Raw genomic sequence first — 18062 nt, forward strand, 5'->3', positions numbered from 1 at the left:
TGTCTTCCCAAGGAAGGACCCACATAGTCTCTCATTCCATAAAACCTCAACACTGCATGTCCGTCCTAAATAGTCTGCATTTTGTTGCTGTTTGGGTGTAAACTGTCCCCCATAAGCCCATGTATCAGAACCCTCTGCCCCCCCAGTTGATGATGCTGTTTGAGAAGATTATAGAACTTTTAGGAGGTAGGGCCTTGCTAGAGAAAAGATGTCACTGAAGGAGGGCTTTCAGTTCTCACAGTCTGACCCCACTTCCTGATCTTTATTTCTAGGCTGCTGAGGCAGACTGATGGGCTGACTTCTTGCTCCTAAACTGTGCCTTCTCTGCCATGTCGGGCTGTATTTCACAGGCTAAGCCAAAGCAACTCTTTTCTCCTGTAAGTTTTCATCAGCACACATCACTACAACAATGAGAAATTAACTAAGACATCACCCTTACTCACGCTGTTCCTTTGAGACCACACTTGGATACGGAATGCATGCTGGCTCTTGGATACAGAGCATGGTGAGTTCTAACATGGATGCAGTTTTAATAAATATCTGTATTTTTTTGAGACACACATACAAAACACACATAGGAATAAATTTACAATCTAATCCTTGGCAGTGGGGGTGGTGAACATGCCATTTGCTTGTCAGAGTAAAATGTGGCTGAGCGCATAGACGAGCCAGGTACTTTTTCTCCAGAAGCCTTCCATGTGGCTACAAGAAACACAAATCAGACTATAGAAACTGAATGTATATTGGTCTGGGAACTCAGAAGGCTGGGGCGGGACAGTATATAGTAATACACACAGCACACCAAGGACTATCATCACCGCGGCCACAATGGAGTCAAAAAAGGCAAAATAAAAATGTACATGCTACACATTGATTAAGTCTATTCTACAGTGCACAGAGTACCTGGTTAAAGCTGTTACATGTAAGACAGATGTGGGACTCTGAGCTCAGTGCAGTAGACCAAGTCTGTCAGTTATCGGAGAAAATATATACATATGCATGCATTGCTTTCAAAATACTGAACAAATTAGCGTACAATACTTATCTGACAGATCCTGAGAAATGAACCTTTCTTGACTCTTACAGAGTGGCTGTCATATGTGCTCTGCATGTTCACCCTGCTTTGCTCAGACCTTGACATACAAAGCTTCATACATGTCCTTCTCATGAGGAGAACGGTATCTCCTTGGGTGCACTGCTTGCAAATATTATCATCCAGCCACAAGCAGCCTCATGGTGATTTCTCCCTCCTTTCCCTACTTCCCTCCTCTGTCTAGGATATTTTCAGCCAGGGAAAGATCAGGAACTTACTTACATCCCCTTTCATTTTCATTTTTTCCTTTCATTTTCCATTTTTTGAGCCATATATTTTTATTCTCAGGGCTGTGGTAGATGAGTGGCCATATTAGATCACAATTATGGAAACCTTAAAATGTGCTCCCTAATGTTTTCTACATTATCCATACATACATCCATCCTTCCTTCCTTCCTTCCTTCCTTCCTTCCTTCATTCATTCATTCCTACCTTCCATTAAATCATCCTTTTTCCCTCCCTGCCTCCATTCTTCCTTCCTTTCTTGAATTCACTGAACTCCCGGATACTAGCTTTTTACTTACTGGTTCAATCAGCTCTCATCTTTGTAGCCAATTGTGTGTGTGTGTGTGTGTGTGTGTGTGTGTGTGTAAAACTCTTCAAAACTCTATTTTACAATACACAGAGAAAGGATGAGCCTTGTGGGGAGGGTTCTTTTAAATACTATACATATTTGGCATTATACGAGGGATAGTTATGGGAGCAAAAATAAACATGGCCATTGCTTTTAGTCTGTCTTTACAAAAGTAAGCATCTTCTCTATTGAAAGAGTCTCTTCAGCGTCTGCTCCCAGAAGTCTGCAGAGAGAACACTTTATCCATAGATTTGGATATGGGTCCCTTTTCTTGGCAGGGGCCCTGTTTCTGACAGGTCCTGTGGATTTGGCTTTGTCTGGTCCTAGTTGAGCAGTGAGTAAGCACTAGAGGAATTTTCCAGGGATGAGCTGGTTGTCTCTGGGGTGGAAACATTATATGTTCCTGCAAAAAAAAAATTAAAACAAAACAGCATCTCAGCCTCAAAGACAAAAGTTCAGGCACTTTGCGGGGCAATATCTTCTAAGGAACCAAGATGAACTCTGGTGCAGCAGCCATGTCTGGAAACCAAGCCATGTCTGCCATCCGCCCTCACTCAACGTGCCGGAGAACAAACAACGGAAGTGCTGCCCTCGAGCATGCGCAGCAGCCACCAAGCGCTAACTGTACCACACACCAGCAGTCAGACTTTCACACCAAGCAGGGCAGATCTCAACGGAGGAAGTCTCTCCATACGCCCCCACATGCATGGACCTGAGGGCTTCTACACAAGGAAAACTTTCTGGTCCCCTTATCTTGACTTGGGGACACCATTAGGAAGTAACAAATCATTGAGCCAAAGGTTCATAAAGGGAAGAAAAGGAACGAGAAGATTAACCATAAGGGAAGAAGAGGCAAGATGCAGAGGAGGGGCAGGTACTGACCGAAGTACTGAGGACTAGCACAGCGGGAGGGCAGTTGGCGTGACTGCTCAGCCTTACGTGGGCAGACAGGAGGCACTGTGCACTGTGCTTGGAGTAGATAAAGAGCATACACTGCGCGAGGGAAGGGTTGAAACGACTACTACCCTACCATCATGATGATGAACTGCCACTGCTAACAGGGTTTCCATCATTGCCTTGGGGGACCTTTGGGGCTGCTGACAACATAAACCAAAGTTACAGTAATTAGCCGCCGCGCCCCTCCCCCAAATATCCAGAGCAAGGCTGTACCGATGGCCCACATAAGACTATCCAGCAGCAGTGACCAGAAATCTCAGGCCCTGATATGCCAGGAACAAGGCCCACACCTCAACTTAGACCCCTGGATTATTCTCCAAAAAAGAAAAAGAAAAAAAAGAGTATATTTTGTAAAGTTTAGATTTGGTGGGTTATGTTGTAACTTCTGCTCACTTGGTTGGGAATGCTGAATACCTATGCAGTGCAATAGTTTTGATGTTCTAAAGACTCGGTCATTTTATATTTAGGTCAAATTTGTGACTTTCAAAGTAAAAGGGGACAATCTCCCAGTCTCGAATGGAAGCACATCCAGTGGAGTTGGGTCTCCGCAGACTTCTCAGACTATTCAGACTGAGATATATTTGATATCACATGTATGGTAGCCAGTGTCTGGAAGTGCACACAGTCTAAGTTTGCATTTGTGAGGTCTATCTGGTTCTAAAGAGATGGAAGGGTGTCTGGGAGGTGGATGAATGAAAGACTGCTTAGCATGCGTGAGAACCTGGGCTTGATCCTGAATACTGAAAAAAAATGAAAAGGTCGGAGTTCAGTCAGTCATTTTCTTGTGGGAGGGGACTGGGATGGGCATTCCTTGTTGAGGAGCAGTGTAACAGGTCTGCTCTATCAGGAGGTGTGCTGGGACTGTCCTGTCAGGGGCAGTGTTCTGGGACTGTCTTGTGGGAAGCAGTAGTTAGAACTGGGATTTACATTTTGACAGAAAAGACAAGTTCATTAATGCTATCTAGTTCCTATTTCCCAGGTAGAACTTATAAGTGTCCAATAGAATATCTAGGTTGCATGGTACCTCGTGCATGTATACCCAGTTTGTGAATGCCGATGTAAAACACACATGCTCCATAAAGGGGAAGAACAACCCTGACTTGAATCCTATAATCAAAATGTCCATGGTTACTCTTTGTGACACAGAAAAGAATTCTATGTTAGACAAGCCCAGAGACTTGCAGGTACTGTTTATATTTGATAGACAGTTCCCCGGGTCAGGTCAAGATTCCTAACATCTTTGGGACTTTACATTAGTTGCCCATTTAGAGTAACTGCCTCTCTTTAGCAACCTCCTGGTTGCTTATGAACATGTAAGCAAGTTCCAATATTAAATATCTACCCTAAACACAGTAGTTTAGATTTCTGGCAAGAAGCAGGGGAAAGAGGCAGGATTAAGTCTGGGCCAGTATAATCTGGTCTACCTGAGAATACCTAGTAGTCACTACTTACCTGTTTTACCAAACAGATTGTTAAATCTTCGGGATATCGGAGAACTCATTGAAAACACAGGTGTCGATGAGCCTAGGGATGTTGACTAGAAAAGAGAGGGAGAAAAGACAATCAGAAAGCAAGTCTGGGAGATCAAAGCTGCTTAGAGGGTTTGGCTTGCTGCTGTCTAGTGGCCGCTTTCTTGTGTTTGAAATGCTATCTTGTCAAGTGACAGCCAGGGTATGGGATGTTCTGGACTGGAGAAATAGCTTGCAAATATATATGAGTTGTAATCTCCCTTCCCCTTACCCATCCCCCCTCTATACTTTCATCCTTCCTTCCTCCTTGCCTCTCTCTTCCTTTCCTTCCCTCTTTTTTTTCCTTCCCTCCCTCTTTCTTTTTGCCAGTTCCACACCTATTTGTTCCTTTCTCACATTCTTCTTCCTTCCCTGTATTTTTCCTCCCCTTCCATTCCCTTCCATTCCCTTCCCTTCCTTTCTTTTTCCTTCCTCTCTCCTCCCCTCCCCTGCCCTGCCCTTCCTTTCCTCTCCTTCCCTTCTCTTTCTCCATTTTATTTTTCTTTCTTTGCTAAGGATCCATGGTCATAACCCCAAGGTATGAGTTGGTCTACTCCCTTGTATCATATTACCGGACTCCATGAGGATATGAAACAGGAAGTATTTTCATGGTCAGTCTTACCTTTGAGTGTTGAGAAGACCACCTTGACAATGAAAACTTATGCAGCAAAGCTTCCTGCACCTGTATTGTTTGAAAGAAGTCAGGGTCAATCAATAGGCTTGGTTTGGGCATGTTAGACATTTCCAGAAGCACAAAAACTATCATCATTCTCACCTTCTGATCCCAGAGGCAGCCGAAGAGCAAAATGAAGAGCCCCTGTGGAAAGTATTAAGAGCTGTGTTTTAAGATTCAGTTCTGCAGAAAGCATTATTAAGCAGGTGTTGAGTTTGTCCCACCTCTTTCCCCGATCTGAATGGATGTGATGAGTCCAGAACACGATGAAATTGCAAGAAGCAACAGTTATGCAGTGAGGAGCCATAAATGACCCATGCTAAGGGAATCATTTCTATTTTTCTCCATTTATAAACAGTATTTCCATGCAGGTTATGGTACTAACTGCATGTCTTTAATTATGAACTGTTCCTCATTCATCCCTCTATGTTGTGAAGAAAATCATAGGAGGAAACCGTTTCTATTCATGGAAGCATATCTTGAAATCCAAGAATCTTGTAGCTTATAACACACAGTGGTAGGAGTTGGAATTCATACACTTTTGTTATAGGCATCCAAGAACAAGATGCTTCCTTTTGTCCATCTTTCTCTTATAGCTCGTTTAACTAACTGGCACCCACTGGAAATGACTACATACTCTAAGAGAGAAAAGAAATGTCTGCCCCTGAGCATCAGTGACTGGATTGGCACATACAGAGAGTTTATTTTTCAACATACTTTTCCAGAGAAACTATGGGGTACCCAGCATCTATTTCCTTCAGTTGTCATTGAAAAACATACCTTGGACCAAGGTCTTCATTAGGCACTAGGGGGAGATACATGGACCAACAGAACCCTGTCTTCTCAAAGCTTGTTGATGCTCACAGAGACCAAATGGAACTGTGACTCGACTTAGTGCTAGTGCTATATTTAAGAGAAAAGACTAAGGGAAAATTATCTTGAGCAAACAGCCTCATCTAGTTTAGGATGATGACTCTCCTCCTCCTTGTATTATGGAAACATTTGGAACCAAGTTATAATGTAGGTGATAAAAAGGTTCAAGGTTCCATGGGAACAGAGAACTCTGTCCCTTTGTCTCTTTGAGTGCTTGCAATTACGGTTCTCTGAAGTTTAGGTCTTCTGTACATGAAAACCCTTCCCCATTCCTCCTCTTGTGTGTCTATCATTAATTTATCCCACAAGAACGGGCATTTCCTGAGATCCTGGTGGCATGAGCTTACCTGGAAGGCATTGAGAAGGGTAAATATGATGTGAAACACGGCATTGCTCCCCTGGATCACTGTGGCAAGACCAAACCCCCAAGTGAGCCCCAAAAGTGGCGTGAGGACTCCGATGCTCTTGCTGATCTGGAATAGGCTGCTCTTCTCCTGCTTGCCTGGCTTGTCCCCGATGGAGGGCCTCAGGATCTTGGTGATGACCACAACTGTGATGCTCACGTTCACCACCACAATAATCAGCGCCGGAATGGCAAAAGCCAGCAGTGCCCTGGTGTCCTCCCAGTTGAGCCAACATGCATTCTTCCTCATGTAGACTTCCTGTGGCTGAGTAACCCCCACTGTGATGGATGAGATGATGAGTGGACAGCCATAGCCTAGCGAGAAGGCAAAGGCTTTCTGGGCGGACTTGCTTGCATCATGTAGAATGAAAATCAGCCGGTAGAAGAGCATGAGGCCCAGCGTTAGCATCCAGAAGAAGACGCTGAGGTAGAAGAAGTGAATGAAGAACGTGGCCGCCACACAGGCTGTTTCGTTGAGCGGGTAGTGCCCGTCATGGATAGCACCAGCCACGATGAACCAGATGTCAGCAATCAGAAGGCAGAAGGCAATGTTCACTATGCAGATGTGGCGCATATAGGAAGTTCGGTTCTTGGTCACCGATTTCCACACCATGGCTTCCACAACTAGACAGGCAGCTAAGCTGACTATGGAAAAGCCCAATCCAATGTAAGAAATTATATCCAGAAGTATTTTTAAAAGAGAACCTGGATCTGGGGAGTCTGGGGACATGAGGATGGAGAAGGACGTCAGGTGGTTACATTTGCAGAAAACTCTGTCCGTATGGTCAGCAGCGTCATCTTCCACAGAGCACCCACTGCTGTCCCAGCCCCCTGTGTTGTTGGCGAGGCTGAAGTTCCAGAAGACGCACTGTGGCTTGCCACCTGATCGATGGTTGTTCTTGAAGGTCATGGAAATCCTAAAAGGCTTGACAATATTCTGACTGATGGTGGTCGTCATTACTAAGCTGCCGGAGGATGCCTTTCTCTGTTCACCCTGGGCAAGTATGGCTTTGAGAGTCGGGAAAGCCACGGTCACGATCGACGAGTCAGGATGCAGGTTTCCCAGCTGACACTCATCAATGGCTACGTCGCCCCACAGGTCAGAGTCCGTGAAGACGAACTTCTGTTGGTAGATTTGGGGGGGACCATGTTTTATCACCATGCTCTTCATCTGCACGTTAGGGTGGAAGAGGAACGGAGGAGCGCTGTCTCCCAGCTGGAGCGCCTGGGAAAACCTTTCCACGGAGTGCAGGAACTGGGAGCTCTGGTTGCTCTGATGCTGTAGTAACTTCTCCCAGGAGTTCAAGGTGGACTTGTCTAAGATGACATTGACAGTAGCAAGTATATCCTGTAGGCGACATGGGTAGGGGGTAGGGGGGTGAAATCGATTTTCAAGATTTAAAAATAAGACAACATTTCTCTAGATACTGGTTGGTGCAAGGGTCTGAGGCACCACAAGCAGAGAAAATGTCTCCTCTCAACAGACCTTGACAGAGGCAGAGACCACAAGGCTGTGAGACTTGGCTTGTTATTCGGTGACAATGACCGTGAGAATCATCCCCACACCACAGAGCTGGCTGGGTGGGGTCTTATACTAATTTTTGGCTATTACTTTTGTAAACATATACATGTTCATGTGCATGTGTGTCAGTGTGTGTGTATGTGTGTGAGTGTGTGTGTGTGTGTGTGTGTGTGTGTGTGTGTGTGTGTGTGTGTGTTTAGGTTCAGAGGTTAATATTGGGTCTCTTTCACAGTAGCTGTCCACAAGGGTCTGTCACTGAAACAGGAGCTACTGATGCTGCATGTTCGGCTGACTGGGATACTCTAGGGAGCATCCTCCTATCTGCTTCCCCAGCACTGGGATTCAGGCCCAGCACTGGGATTCAGGCCCAGCACTTGGATTCAAGCCTGTACTCATTTTATCTACATGAGTACAGGAAATTTCACTCAGATTCTCATGCTTGCACAGTAGGCACTTTCTAGACATCTCCCCAGGCCAGTGGTGATTGACTTTGTTTACAATCTCAAGCCTCTGAAGGTTTTGGGTAGGCAGCATGTCAACAGCAAGAGTGTCTCAGAAGACCCACGCTAGCCCTGAACATCAAATAGCTGTGAAACTGTTTCCAAGGGCAGCTTTGTCTGATAAATAACTTCTCTTCCTCATAAGCTTGGGCCTGATGTTTTCCATTTAGTCCCTCCTCCGTATTTTTGCCTTGTCGGACTTATAAACGAGTAAGCCTATGGAACAGGTTGAGTGACAACCTCTGACAGGACATATCCTGATACCCAAACCTTGAGAATGTGGCCTTATACAGAAAGCCTTTGCAAATGTAATTATTTTAAGGATCCGTTCTAGTCAGCTTTAACTGTCAACTTGATACAACCTAGAGTCACAAGTGTTGCCCAAGAAGAAGTCTTGATAGAGGGGATGCCCAGAGCAGATTGGTGGGTAGGCCTGTTTGTGAAATTGTTTAATTAATACAGGAGAGCCCAGTGCATTGTGGGCAACACCATTCCCTGTGCAGGTGGTCCTAAGCTATCTAGGAAAGTAAGCTAAGCACGAGATTGTGAGCCACCAAGAGGCATTCCTCTGTGGCTTCTGCATCAAGTTCCTGCCTTGACTTTCCTCAGTGATGGACTGCCACCTGTAAATTTTCCTTCCCCGAGATGTTTATCAAAGCAACAGAATTAACCTCGGGCAAGACTTACTCTGAATTATCTGAGTGGCTCCCAAGTCTAATATGTCTATACAAAAGACGGACGAGAAAAAGGCTTGGACAGAGAGATTCGGGCTGTGCAGCAGGAACCAAAGCATAGCTGGTGTCCTCAGAAGCTTGAAGAAGTGAAGAAAGGTTCTTCACTAGCACTTTCTCTGAGAGTGTGGCTTTGCAGCCACCTTGAATCACCTGTCGAAGAGTGACAGTACTTCTGCCCAAGCTACCCAACCGGTGCTTGGATTGTCCCCACCCGCAAATGTAAAGCTTTGCACGTTGCTACCAGCCTCCATGCTTGTTGGTCTACTGTTGGGTTTAGACACTAAAAGGCAGGCAATGAAAAGATGGGAGTGAGAAGAATTGACGTGTATCATCCCTGCTGTCCTCTTACCCTGTTCTCTTCATCCCCAGCTTGTCTCTGGTAAAAACTACACTGGCCTTCAAAATCTGTAGCTTCTGAGGAGAGTGAATTTCAACTACGATTTCAGCTATCACTGGACTTGTGTGAAATCCAGTCTTTTGTCTATAGCATGGCAATGGTTTATAAAGACTATGGCCTCTGAGTGCCCCAGCCCTTATTTTATTCTGACTCACCTCTGTATGTTTCCCTTCATTGAAGTTTCTGTGTTTGAACTATTAGGAGCTCTCTTTTCTCCCCAAACAAGTACCTCCCAGTTTACATTCAATGTAAGACCTTTGAGAATCTTGTCTTGGTTTCCTTTTTAAAACTGTAACAAAATATTCTGACACCCCCCCCCCCCCACAAATTAAGAGCCTATAATTTCAGATCACATCCTATCATGACAGGGCAGCAGACAGTGGCAGGATCTTAAGAGAGCTGGTCATATTACAGCTACAGTCAAGAGCAGAGAGCAACAAACAGAGGCACGCATGCAAGTGCGCAGCTCATGTCCTCCACTCTTAATTCAGGATGGCCTCTAGGGAATGGTGCTGCCCACAATCAGATGGGTCCTCCTAAATCAATTAATTTAATAAAGACAGTCTGTGGCAGACCTTCTCAGAAGCTGACTGTAACCAAGCCAGTATTTCACAGATGTGCCAAGAGGCCTGACTTCTAGGGGCCAAATTGACACCACCATACCCACCTCACACGTATGTTGTAATCTCTAAATTACTAGGCTTTTATTCTAGAACACTAGCAGAAATTCATTCTATCTGAATGAAGGCAGAGATTCATTGAAGAAATCCTAAAACTTCCTGTTCTCCTAGAAGTCATAGCCCACAGATCACACTATGCTATTCTCCTATCTAAATCAGTGCTCTGAGAGAGATGACTCTGTGTAGGAAGGAATGATGCTTCCTACACACAAGCCCAGAGGTGTGAGAAGGCAAGGACCCAAACTCCCATAGGGCGTAAGTACACTTACCCTCATCATTTCTGAATTCACTTGGGTGGGAACTGTTGAGAGCAAATCAAGGATGCTGATGATGGCTCCCAGGCTCCCGGGAGATGAGCGGATGTCCTGTTCTTCCTTCCCAGCACTAACGGAAAGGTCCCTAAGGTATGTAGGGAGCTTCTGGTCCTGGGAGGGGCTCTTGATCAAAGCCTAGTTTTATTTTTAAAAGCAAAAACAAATGAAATTAATCTGATCCAATAACCTGGAAGCTGTGGTTTCCTTTTTTTCTCAATGCTTACATCAATAGTATATACTATAAATTAAAGCCTAAGCCTCTTCAACTCTCTGTGCACACTCCTCAGGATAGAGAAAGATTATGGTCTCATGCACAGAAAGCAAAGAGTTAAACATACGCCAACCTGGAAACTTACTAGAAAGAAAGAAATGGTCAATAAACTAGTCCCTTGTCCACACAGAAGCACGTCTACCACTCTTTTCTTATACTACTCATACTTCTGATTGTGAATATGTTTGTCCCTCCTTATTTCATCCTTCTATATCTGTTGTCTTGGTATAAGTATTAGGAGTGTCCCGAAAAGTGCTATGCAGGCTGCCAAGGGAGTGGAGTGCACTGAAGTCCTACACAGCTGTGAAGCCTATGAACCTCAAAAGAGACCAGTACGTCAAGATGCTCCTAGAGTTGCTACAGTGTCACTCCTTCTTGGCAATAACCAATTGCCATCTAATGGGACTTGAAGTTTATTCAACAGCAGGGAAACCATGTCTGTTCCTAGAAATCTAGCCAACGACTTGGGCCTAGTGACGTCATGCATCTTAGAGGACACCCTTGTACCACCACTTCACCAAAACACATAATTCCTAGCTTAATTTTAAACACACACATATACACAGATAAGTGTAGCTTCTAACCCTCACCAACAAAACTCTCTGCAATGGACAGAAGCCATTATAGAAACCCATTACTGGTCAGAATGCAGAAAATGACTGTTCACAGGGTGTCCAGTCCAATGGATACAGTGTGACATCTGTATCTAAGGCTCAGGAAAAAAAATGGAGGAAAAAGTAGAAAGATTGTAAGAGCCAGAGGAGTTGGAAATCATCTGTGAGATTGTGTCTTGTAGAAATGACCAAAAAAGCTTTATCCAGGATGCCTCAATAACATGGCTGTCTCAACATGACACAGGGACAACAATAACAGACATGCTAACATGTAAGGGAAAAAATTCACAGGGTCCCATGCCTAGAGAAAGAACTAAGGCAACTCAGGGACACTGAGCGCAGAGGAAGTATTCTTACCCAGGGATGAGTTTCCTAATTGGTAATACAATATCAAGTGGTCAGCTCTGAAGTCATACATACAAGCAACATTAAATGATCTGAGAAGACTGTGTGTGTGTGTGTGTGTTTGCGAATAAATATATACATTAAAGTAAAATGGGAACAAGCAGAGGTATGGGAATATTTGAAAGAGAGGAATGGAATGGGTAATTATATTTTAATAATAAAATATTTTTATAAAAATAAGAATTATTCTTAGAGAATCTTGATCCAGATGACAAATTATATCATCTATCTGTACACATCAGCTTTCTAACTATCTTTTATTCCCCTTGACATAGGGTTTCTCTGCATAGTCCTGACTGTCCTGGAACTCACACTGTAGACCAGGATGGCCTTCAACTCACAGATCCACCAGCCTCTATCTCCTGAGTGCTGGGATTAAAAGCTTGCATCACTATTATCTGGCTCTATCTGCCTTTCCAATGCTTTGTGAGGTGTGAGTTGAAACAAAATATTTTTCTGTAGAGAACCTTTGATAAGCACCCATTTGTGAATATGCAGATATTTGTTTGATTTAAATTCTTTGTACCAGCGTCACATTGTGGTTCACTTTCAATACTTTCTTAATTATTTGTTATTGAATTTTGTTTCTATATTATCTCCTTATGGAAACATTATAGCTATTTGTCATCAGAGGTATTTGAAAGAAATTAGTAAGAAAGTATAATACACCAGCACTTGCAGGTCTCAGACATGAGGCGCTGGGTATTTGAGGTTAGGCATCCAGGTGAGCCTAGAGAACGACACATCCATTGTTGACTTCATGGTCAAATTTGTTTTCAAAGCAATTTTAGGTTTCATTTTTGAAATAATTAATCCTGATTGTCAACTTGCTGGGATTTGGAATCATCGCAGAAGCAAACTTGGGCATATCTAATAGAGAGTTTCTAGGCTGAGTCCATTGAAGTAGGAAGAACCACTTTAAATGTGGTTGGTTACCACTCAACAGGTTGGGGTTCTGGGATTGAAAAGATGAGGTCAATGTAAGCATCAGCACCATATCCCTCAGCTTCCTGACTGTAGATGCAACATAACCCTCCTTTCCCCCCTCCCACCATGATGGTCTTCACCCTACAACCATGAGCTAGAACAAAACTTTCCTCCCTTTCACTTTCCTCGGCCATAGATTTTTGTCAGAGCAATTAGAAAAGTAGCCAGTACAATATGTGTTGACCATGCATTTCAGAGTGGTACATGGGACAATTTTCCTAAGTGCTGAGAATTCTGCTGAGCCAGAGAAATATCCCTTCCCAAGGATTTAGAGTCCAGGGTTTCAGATTCACCTTGGCCAACTGGAGTAAACCATTGATTGGGGCTGAGATGCAGGCCCTTGTCTCCTCCTTCCACTGGGAGCCCACACATTTATAAGTGACGGTCCCACCGATGGTCTGTCCAGGGCTTCTGGAAACACCTGAAAACTGACACAGCTTCTGGATGACTTTCCCAGGTTCCCCAATACCTATGATGGGATCCTGGCATGTGATATTCTCCTCTGCATCAGAAACATAGAAATAAAAGAGACGGTTGGGAAATTTCTTTCAGCTATAAAGAAGAATGAAGTTGTGTAATCTGTAGGGTAATGGGTATAACTGGGGATAGCCCTGCTTACCAAGGGTTTTAAGGTCATAGATAATACCTTCCTACTTTGATGGACAGGCCCCTGTTACCAATATGTACAAGAATGGACACACAAGTATTCAGTAAGTTCAAATTAACTGGTTAGAAGAACTATGGAATCTTCATATATCAGGGGGCTCCAGTTACAAGGAAGTCATCACTACTGGCTAGTTTTGTGTCAACTTGACACAGCTGGAGTTATCACAGAGAAAGGAGACTTTATTGAGGAAATGCCTCCATGAGATCCAGCTATAAGGCATTTTCTCGACTAGTAATCAAGGGGAGAGGGTCCAGTGTGGGTGGTGCCATCCCTGGCCTGGTAGACCTGGGTTCTATAAGAAAGCAAACTGAACAAGCCATGGGAAGCAAGCCAGTAAGTAACATCCCTCCATGGCCTATGCATCAGCTCCTGCTTTCTGACTTGCGTGAGTTCCAGTCCTGAGTTCCTTTGGTGATGAACAGCAATGTGGAAGTGTAAGATGAATAAACCCTTTCCTCCCCAACTTGCTTCTTGGTCATGATGTTTTGTGCAGGAATAAAAACCCTGACACCATCTTAATCACCCGGCTTTCCTGAGTAGGGAGGATTCTTCCACATGAACTCTATTAGAAACAGTCACACAGATCACAAGTTCTTGTCTTAAGAATAGAGCAGGTAGCCAAGCACTGACACAATTGTATTTGTACACATTTATGCAAAAATGTTTAAATTTTTTCTTTTATCTTTGTTTTTTAAACTAAAGTTAAAAAAAAAAGAATAGAGCAGGTCACAGTGGCTCAGTGGTGACAGAGGATAGGAGGGCCAGCACCTGATCTTCCCATCATTATTTTTCAAAGGGATCTATCTCAGGAAGATTGCTGGTAAGGATACATTCTCTTGGTCTTATCTGTAAGGAATCTCAGAAGGACACAGAAAGCACCCAGTCTAGTCTGCTTAGCAACCCACTTAGCCTTCAGGGCTTGGCCTAAGAGTGACATCATTTGCCAGGCTTCCTCTCCGATATCAGCAGTAGAGTTGAACCAGGCAACATTCTTGCCTTCCACAATAATTCTAACTTTATGTTCACTCTAGCATCTGTGACAGCATCTTCAATTGCATCTCTTACTCCCTAGGCTAGAGGCCAGAGAACATGGCCTCTGTTTCTTTTAAAAATTCTCTGTGGTTCTCCCAAAGCCTTTATATGCAAATGAGGAAGCCAATCAATCAATTAATAAGTCTCTGCTCATAGAGACTTGAAAGTTATTTAAATGCACTTACTTGGAACAAGGGTAAGCTTCATAGATGGACTCCGGACTGAGCTGTTGGCTGCATTGGTAAAGTGGCAGGACACATTGATGTCTTTGTGACACAAACGCCGTGAGTTTGCAGGAAGACTGTATTTGTAGCATGCCTGCTTGCCAATAACTTCTCTTTCTAAAAATAATATTATTGAGAATATGAATTCACAATATGAATAGACAAGACATAAATAAGGGTTGTCAAGATGTTCTGATATGAACAAATTTGCCCCCCAAATCTTCTGGGAACCTGTGACATCTAATTTTAATATGGTTTCATGTATTCATGTGAAAATAACCTTCAGTTCTCAGAGTAGGTAAATTCATCTTTGAATGTGTGCTAGCCAAAATGTCACCTTGACCATACATAGTTTCAAGTCTAAGCCTACATCCTGCTCTGAACATCAACTGCACCCTGCCTCACAGTGATTTATAATCATGTCTTTATAGACCATTCTATATTTTAAAGATTAATGTAAAATTAAAAAAATAAATGATATGCACCCAGGGGTGCCTATGTATGCGTTAGCTAGTGCAGTTACCTGCAGAGACCAGCAGAGGGCATCAGATACCACGGAGCTGAAATTGCTGGTGCTTGTGAAACCCACCTAAGGTGGGTTCTGGGAACTGAACTTTAACTTGGAGCAGTATACTCTCTCAGCAATTAAGCCATCTCTCTTCCCCAAGGTCATTCTGACCTACTAACCCAGAAGCTTCAAGAGAGAAAGTCTCCAGTCTCCTTTATCTTCACATCTCCCAGTGCTTGGCTGATTATCAGGCATATACGAAACACTCAATGTATGCACACTGAATGTTGACATTCTTCAACATCTGGGGTGAATGTCCATCATCCAATAATGTAACACAGCCTTCTTTATCTAATGAGAGTCTTGATTTTCTGAACTTCCACTGCCTTTTCAGTGTATGCTACTCACTTTTTAGGCTATTTAGTGTTAAATACATTGCCTTTGATAAGCATAGGTCTTTTTAGACAATAAAGTGTACGCCTAAATTTATTATTATCATTATTAATTTACTTCTAATTTATGTGTGTCTGATAGTCTGTTTATGCATTGTGTACATGCAGGATCTCACAGATGCTAGAAGTGTGTGCAGGATGCACTACAACTAGAGTTATAGGTGATTGTAAATTATCCAAGGAGGATGCTTAAAGCCAAACCCAGGTCCTCTGCAAGAGCCTTTCCAGGTGTCTTCAACTGTAGGAGACTTGGAGATCCTTGTGCTCACAGCTAAGCACCAGTGGCAATGGAGCCGGCCCTTCAAAGGATGGGATGCATAACCTGTTGTCTGCCCGGAAGGCTGGGAGCCGGGGTTCATGGCTTGGTGACCTTTGCTCTACCTGTGTGACCAAGACTACACTGGATCCTTTCCCAGATCCTTATCACGAGCTTGTTTTTCTCAGTCATTCCATAGAGCCAATCATTGTGGAAGGTGTCATGTGTACTTAACAACGATGTAGTCACATCTGATCTTTATTTAGCTTATTTTGTTCCTCAAGGAAATTTATGGGCCTTTGCTTTAGTGTGCATATCGGATTGAATTAATTGTCACCAGAAAAACTGTACTCCATTTAAGTATACCTAAAATAAACTTCTGGGGTTGGGCTTATGAAGTTTGAACCAACACCAGCTGGTGAGTCATGTTGAAATGAACAGGCTCTTTGCCTCCCACAACCCATTACTCTGTTGGCCATGGTGGTTGCAGACACTCCCATATTCAACTTCTAAGCTATCTCTCCGTCCTATGCCTATTTTCTTTCCAGCCATGATTGAAGAATTATTGTTTGTCTAATTTAGTTTTCTACCAAGCATGTCGCTCCTTGAAGATCTTCTTTTAGGGGTGGGATGTGGTGGGCAATGGCTTGGGTACCATTTAAAATACAAAGGCTAGGGATGAAGAGATGTCTCTGTGGTTAAAGGCATTGACTGCTCTTGCAGACAACCTGGGTTTTGTCCCCAGAACCCATAATCTCCTATAACCCCAGTTGCAGGGGACTCAACATAGACTTCTGACTTCCATGGGCCCTGTGTCAATGTGATACACACACATATATGCAGGCAGAACACTTACACACATAACACGAAATAAATAAATCTAATGAAAGTTTTGAAGAACAAGGTCTTCCTGACACTAAGAGCCTTCAATCAGAGGTTCTTGGGTGCTGATAATGGCAAATGCCTTCAGGAAGCATCATTCTTGCTAGAGAGTGATTCTTACTTTCTTTCCCTCTGTGCTGCTTGGCTTTTTCTCTCTTATCATCTTGATGGCTACAGTCATGCGTTTAGAAGGATGACTGGGTCATTCTCTATCACGTTATAACAGAGAAGAGTGCATCATCAGAGTGTCTAGTTGGACACTCTGAGAGTGTGGAGATGAAGAAAAACTTACGGGCTCCACCCAAGACTTCTGGTTCAAACCAGTGAGTCATCAGCCATATACCAAAACAAGATAAGAGAGACAGGCAGACTTCTCCCTGATACACACTCCAAGATTTTTTTTTTATCCCACAGCAACCAATGTTCTTAACGACCAATCCATCTTTCCAGCCCCAGGTTCTGTATTTTAAATGGTCCCCTAGCCATTCCCCACCATGTCTCACCCTGGAACAATGGCAGGCTCTTCAAAGGGTGGCTTGCCCAGTAAAAGACTGGAAAACAAAACTCCATCTGTCGTGGTTAGAAGTCTAGCCTCCTCTCTGGGCACTGAGGATGGACCCCATGGGCCATTCACAGGTCTGGCCAGTGCTCTGCAACAGAGCTACATCCTTACCCTCTTTTCATTTCCGATTTTGAGACAGGGCTTCCCCGATTTGCCAAGCTTGTCCTTAAATTCTCTCTGATGGCTTAGGCCTAGCATAGGAATCCAACTGTGTCAGCTTCCTGAGTAATTAGAATTACCTTCCTGTACCTGCGAGTGTAGCGCCTCCATTTCTGAGTATTCTTTAATATGTATTTTTAAGAGTAAAAAAATCACATCTATGAGCTAATATGGCCTAGCAGATGGCACGGTCTGCCTCTTACCAGCGGGAAAGGATGAGGAATCCAAGTGGAAAGTCACAGTGTACTTCTCCCCTGCATCCTCTTCTACGCAGCACTTGAACTGATGGGAACTGGTACACAGGCCACTGGCTTCCAAAGGATCCATCATGATGTCTGACTCCAGAGGCAGTGGGTGAACGGTGACATCTTTGGTGGCAATGCTGTATGAATTCTTATATCGAAATATGCAGTGGTAGGTTCCTGAGGATGAGGAAGCCAAAGTGAGACAGAGGGAAATCATTGCTCTTAAAAGGTATCGTGATGAAGTCATCAATCCTAAATAACATCAGGAACAAAGAGTGTCTGTGTGTTTTCTCCTCAAATGTGTGCACGGACCTGCTCCACCTTCCTAAACACTGGGAGTGCTTGACTGACTCCCCTCCTACACACTTCACAAGTCTAAAGAACTAGCCAATAGCCTTCCTACCTTCGAGTATGCATTCACTCCAATCAAATTAACTGGCTTTATCCAAGGTCAAGAATGAAACCGGGCTCCAAACTCTTTACTCCAAGCTTCTCCCTCAACCAAGGGAAGAATGGAAATTTGGTGGTGTGCAGAAAAGTGAAAGTTTTCGAAGAACTGGGACATCATAG

The 18062-nt window shown here is 43.7% G+C and overlaps 1 protein-coding gene across 3 annotated transcripts in view; it reads right to left on the minus strand.

The window, feature by feature from the left end:
* Nucleotides 1–522: 522 nt before the first annotated feature.
* Nucleotides 523–18062, minus strand: part of ADGRF5 (adhesion G protein-coupled receptor F5) — a 93391-nt gene continuing 75851 nt past the window's right edge. For all 3 annotated transcript variants that reach the window (XM_080917301.1, XM_080917302.1, XM_080917300.1), the window contains 9 exons: nt 17451–17669; nt 14390–14545; nt 12799–13007; nt 10184–10363; nt 6026–7429; nt 4908–4949; nt 4755–4814; nt 4077–4161; nt 523–2070 (listed from right to left, as the gene is read on the minus strand). In XM_080917301.1, the coding sequence (XP_080773427.1) occupies nt 1991–2070; nt 4077–4161; nt 4755–4814; nt 4908–4949; nt 6026–7429; nt 10184–10363; nt 12799–13007; nt 14390–14545; nt 17451–17669 (2435 nt within the window). In that variant the 3' untranslated portion in view covers nt 523–1990. The remainder of the gene's footprint in view (nt 2071–4076; nt 4162–4754; nt 4815–4907; nt 4950–6025; nt 7430–10183; nt 10364–12798; nt 13008–14389; nt 14546–17450; nt 17670–18062) is intronic.

This window comes from Micromys minutus, assembly GCF_963924665.1.
Source record: "Micromys minutus genome assembly, chromosome: 5".
NCBI lineage: Eukaryota > Metazoa > Chordata > Mammalia > Rodentia > Muridae > Micromys > Micromys minutus.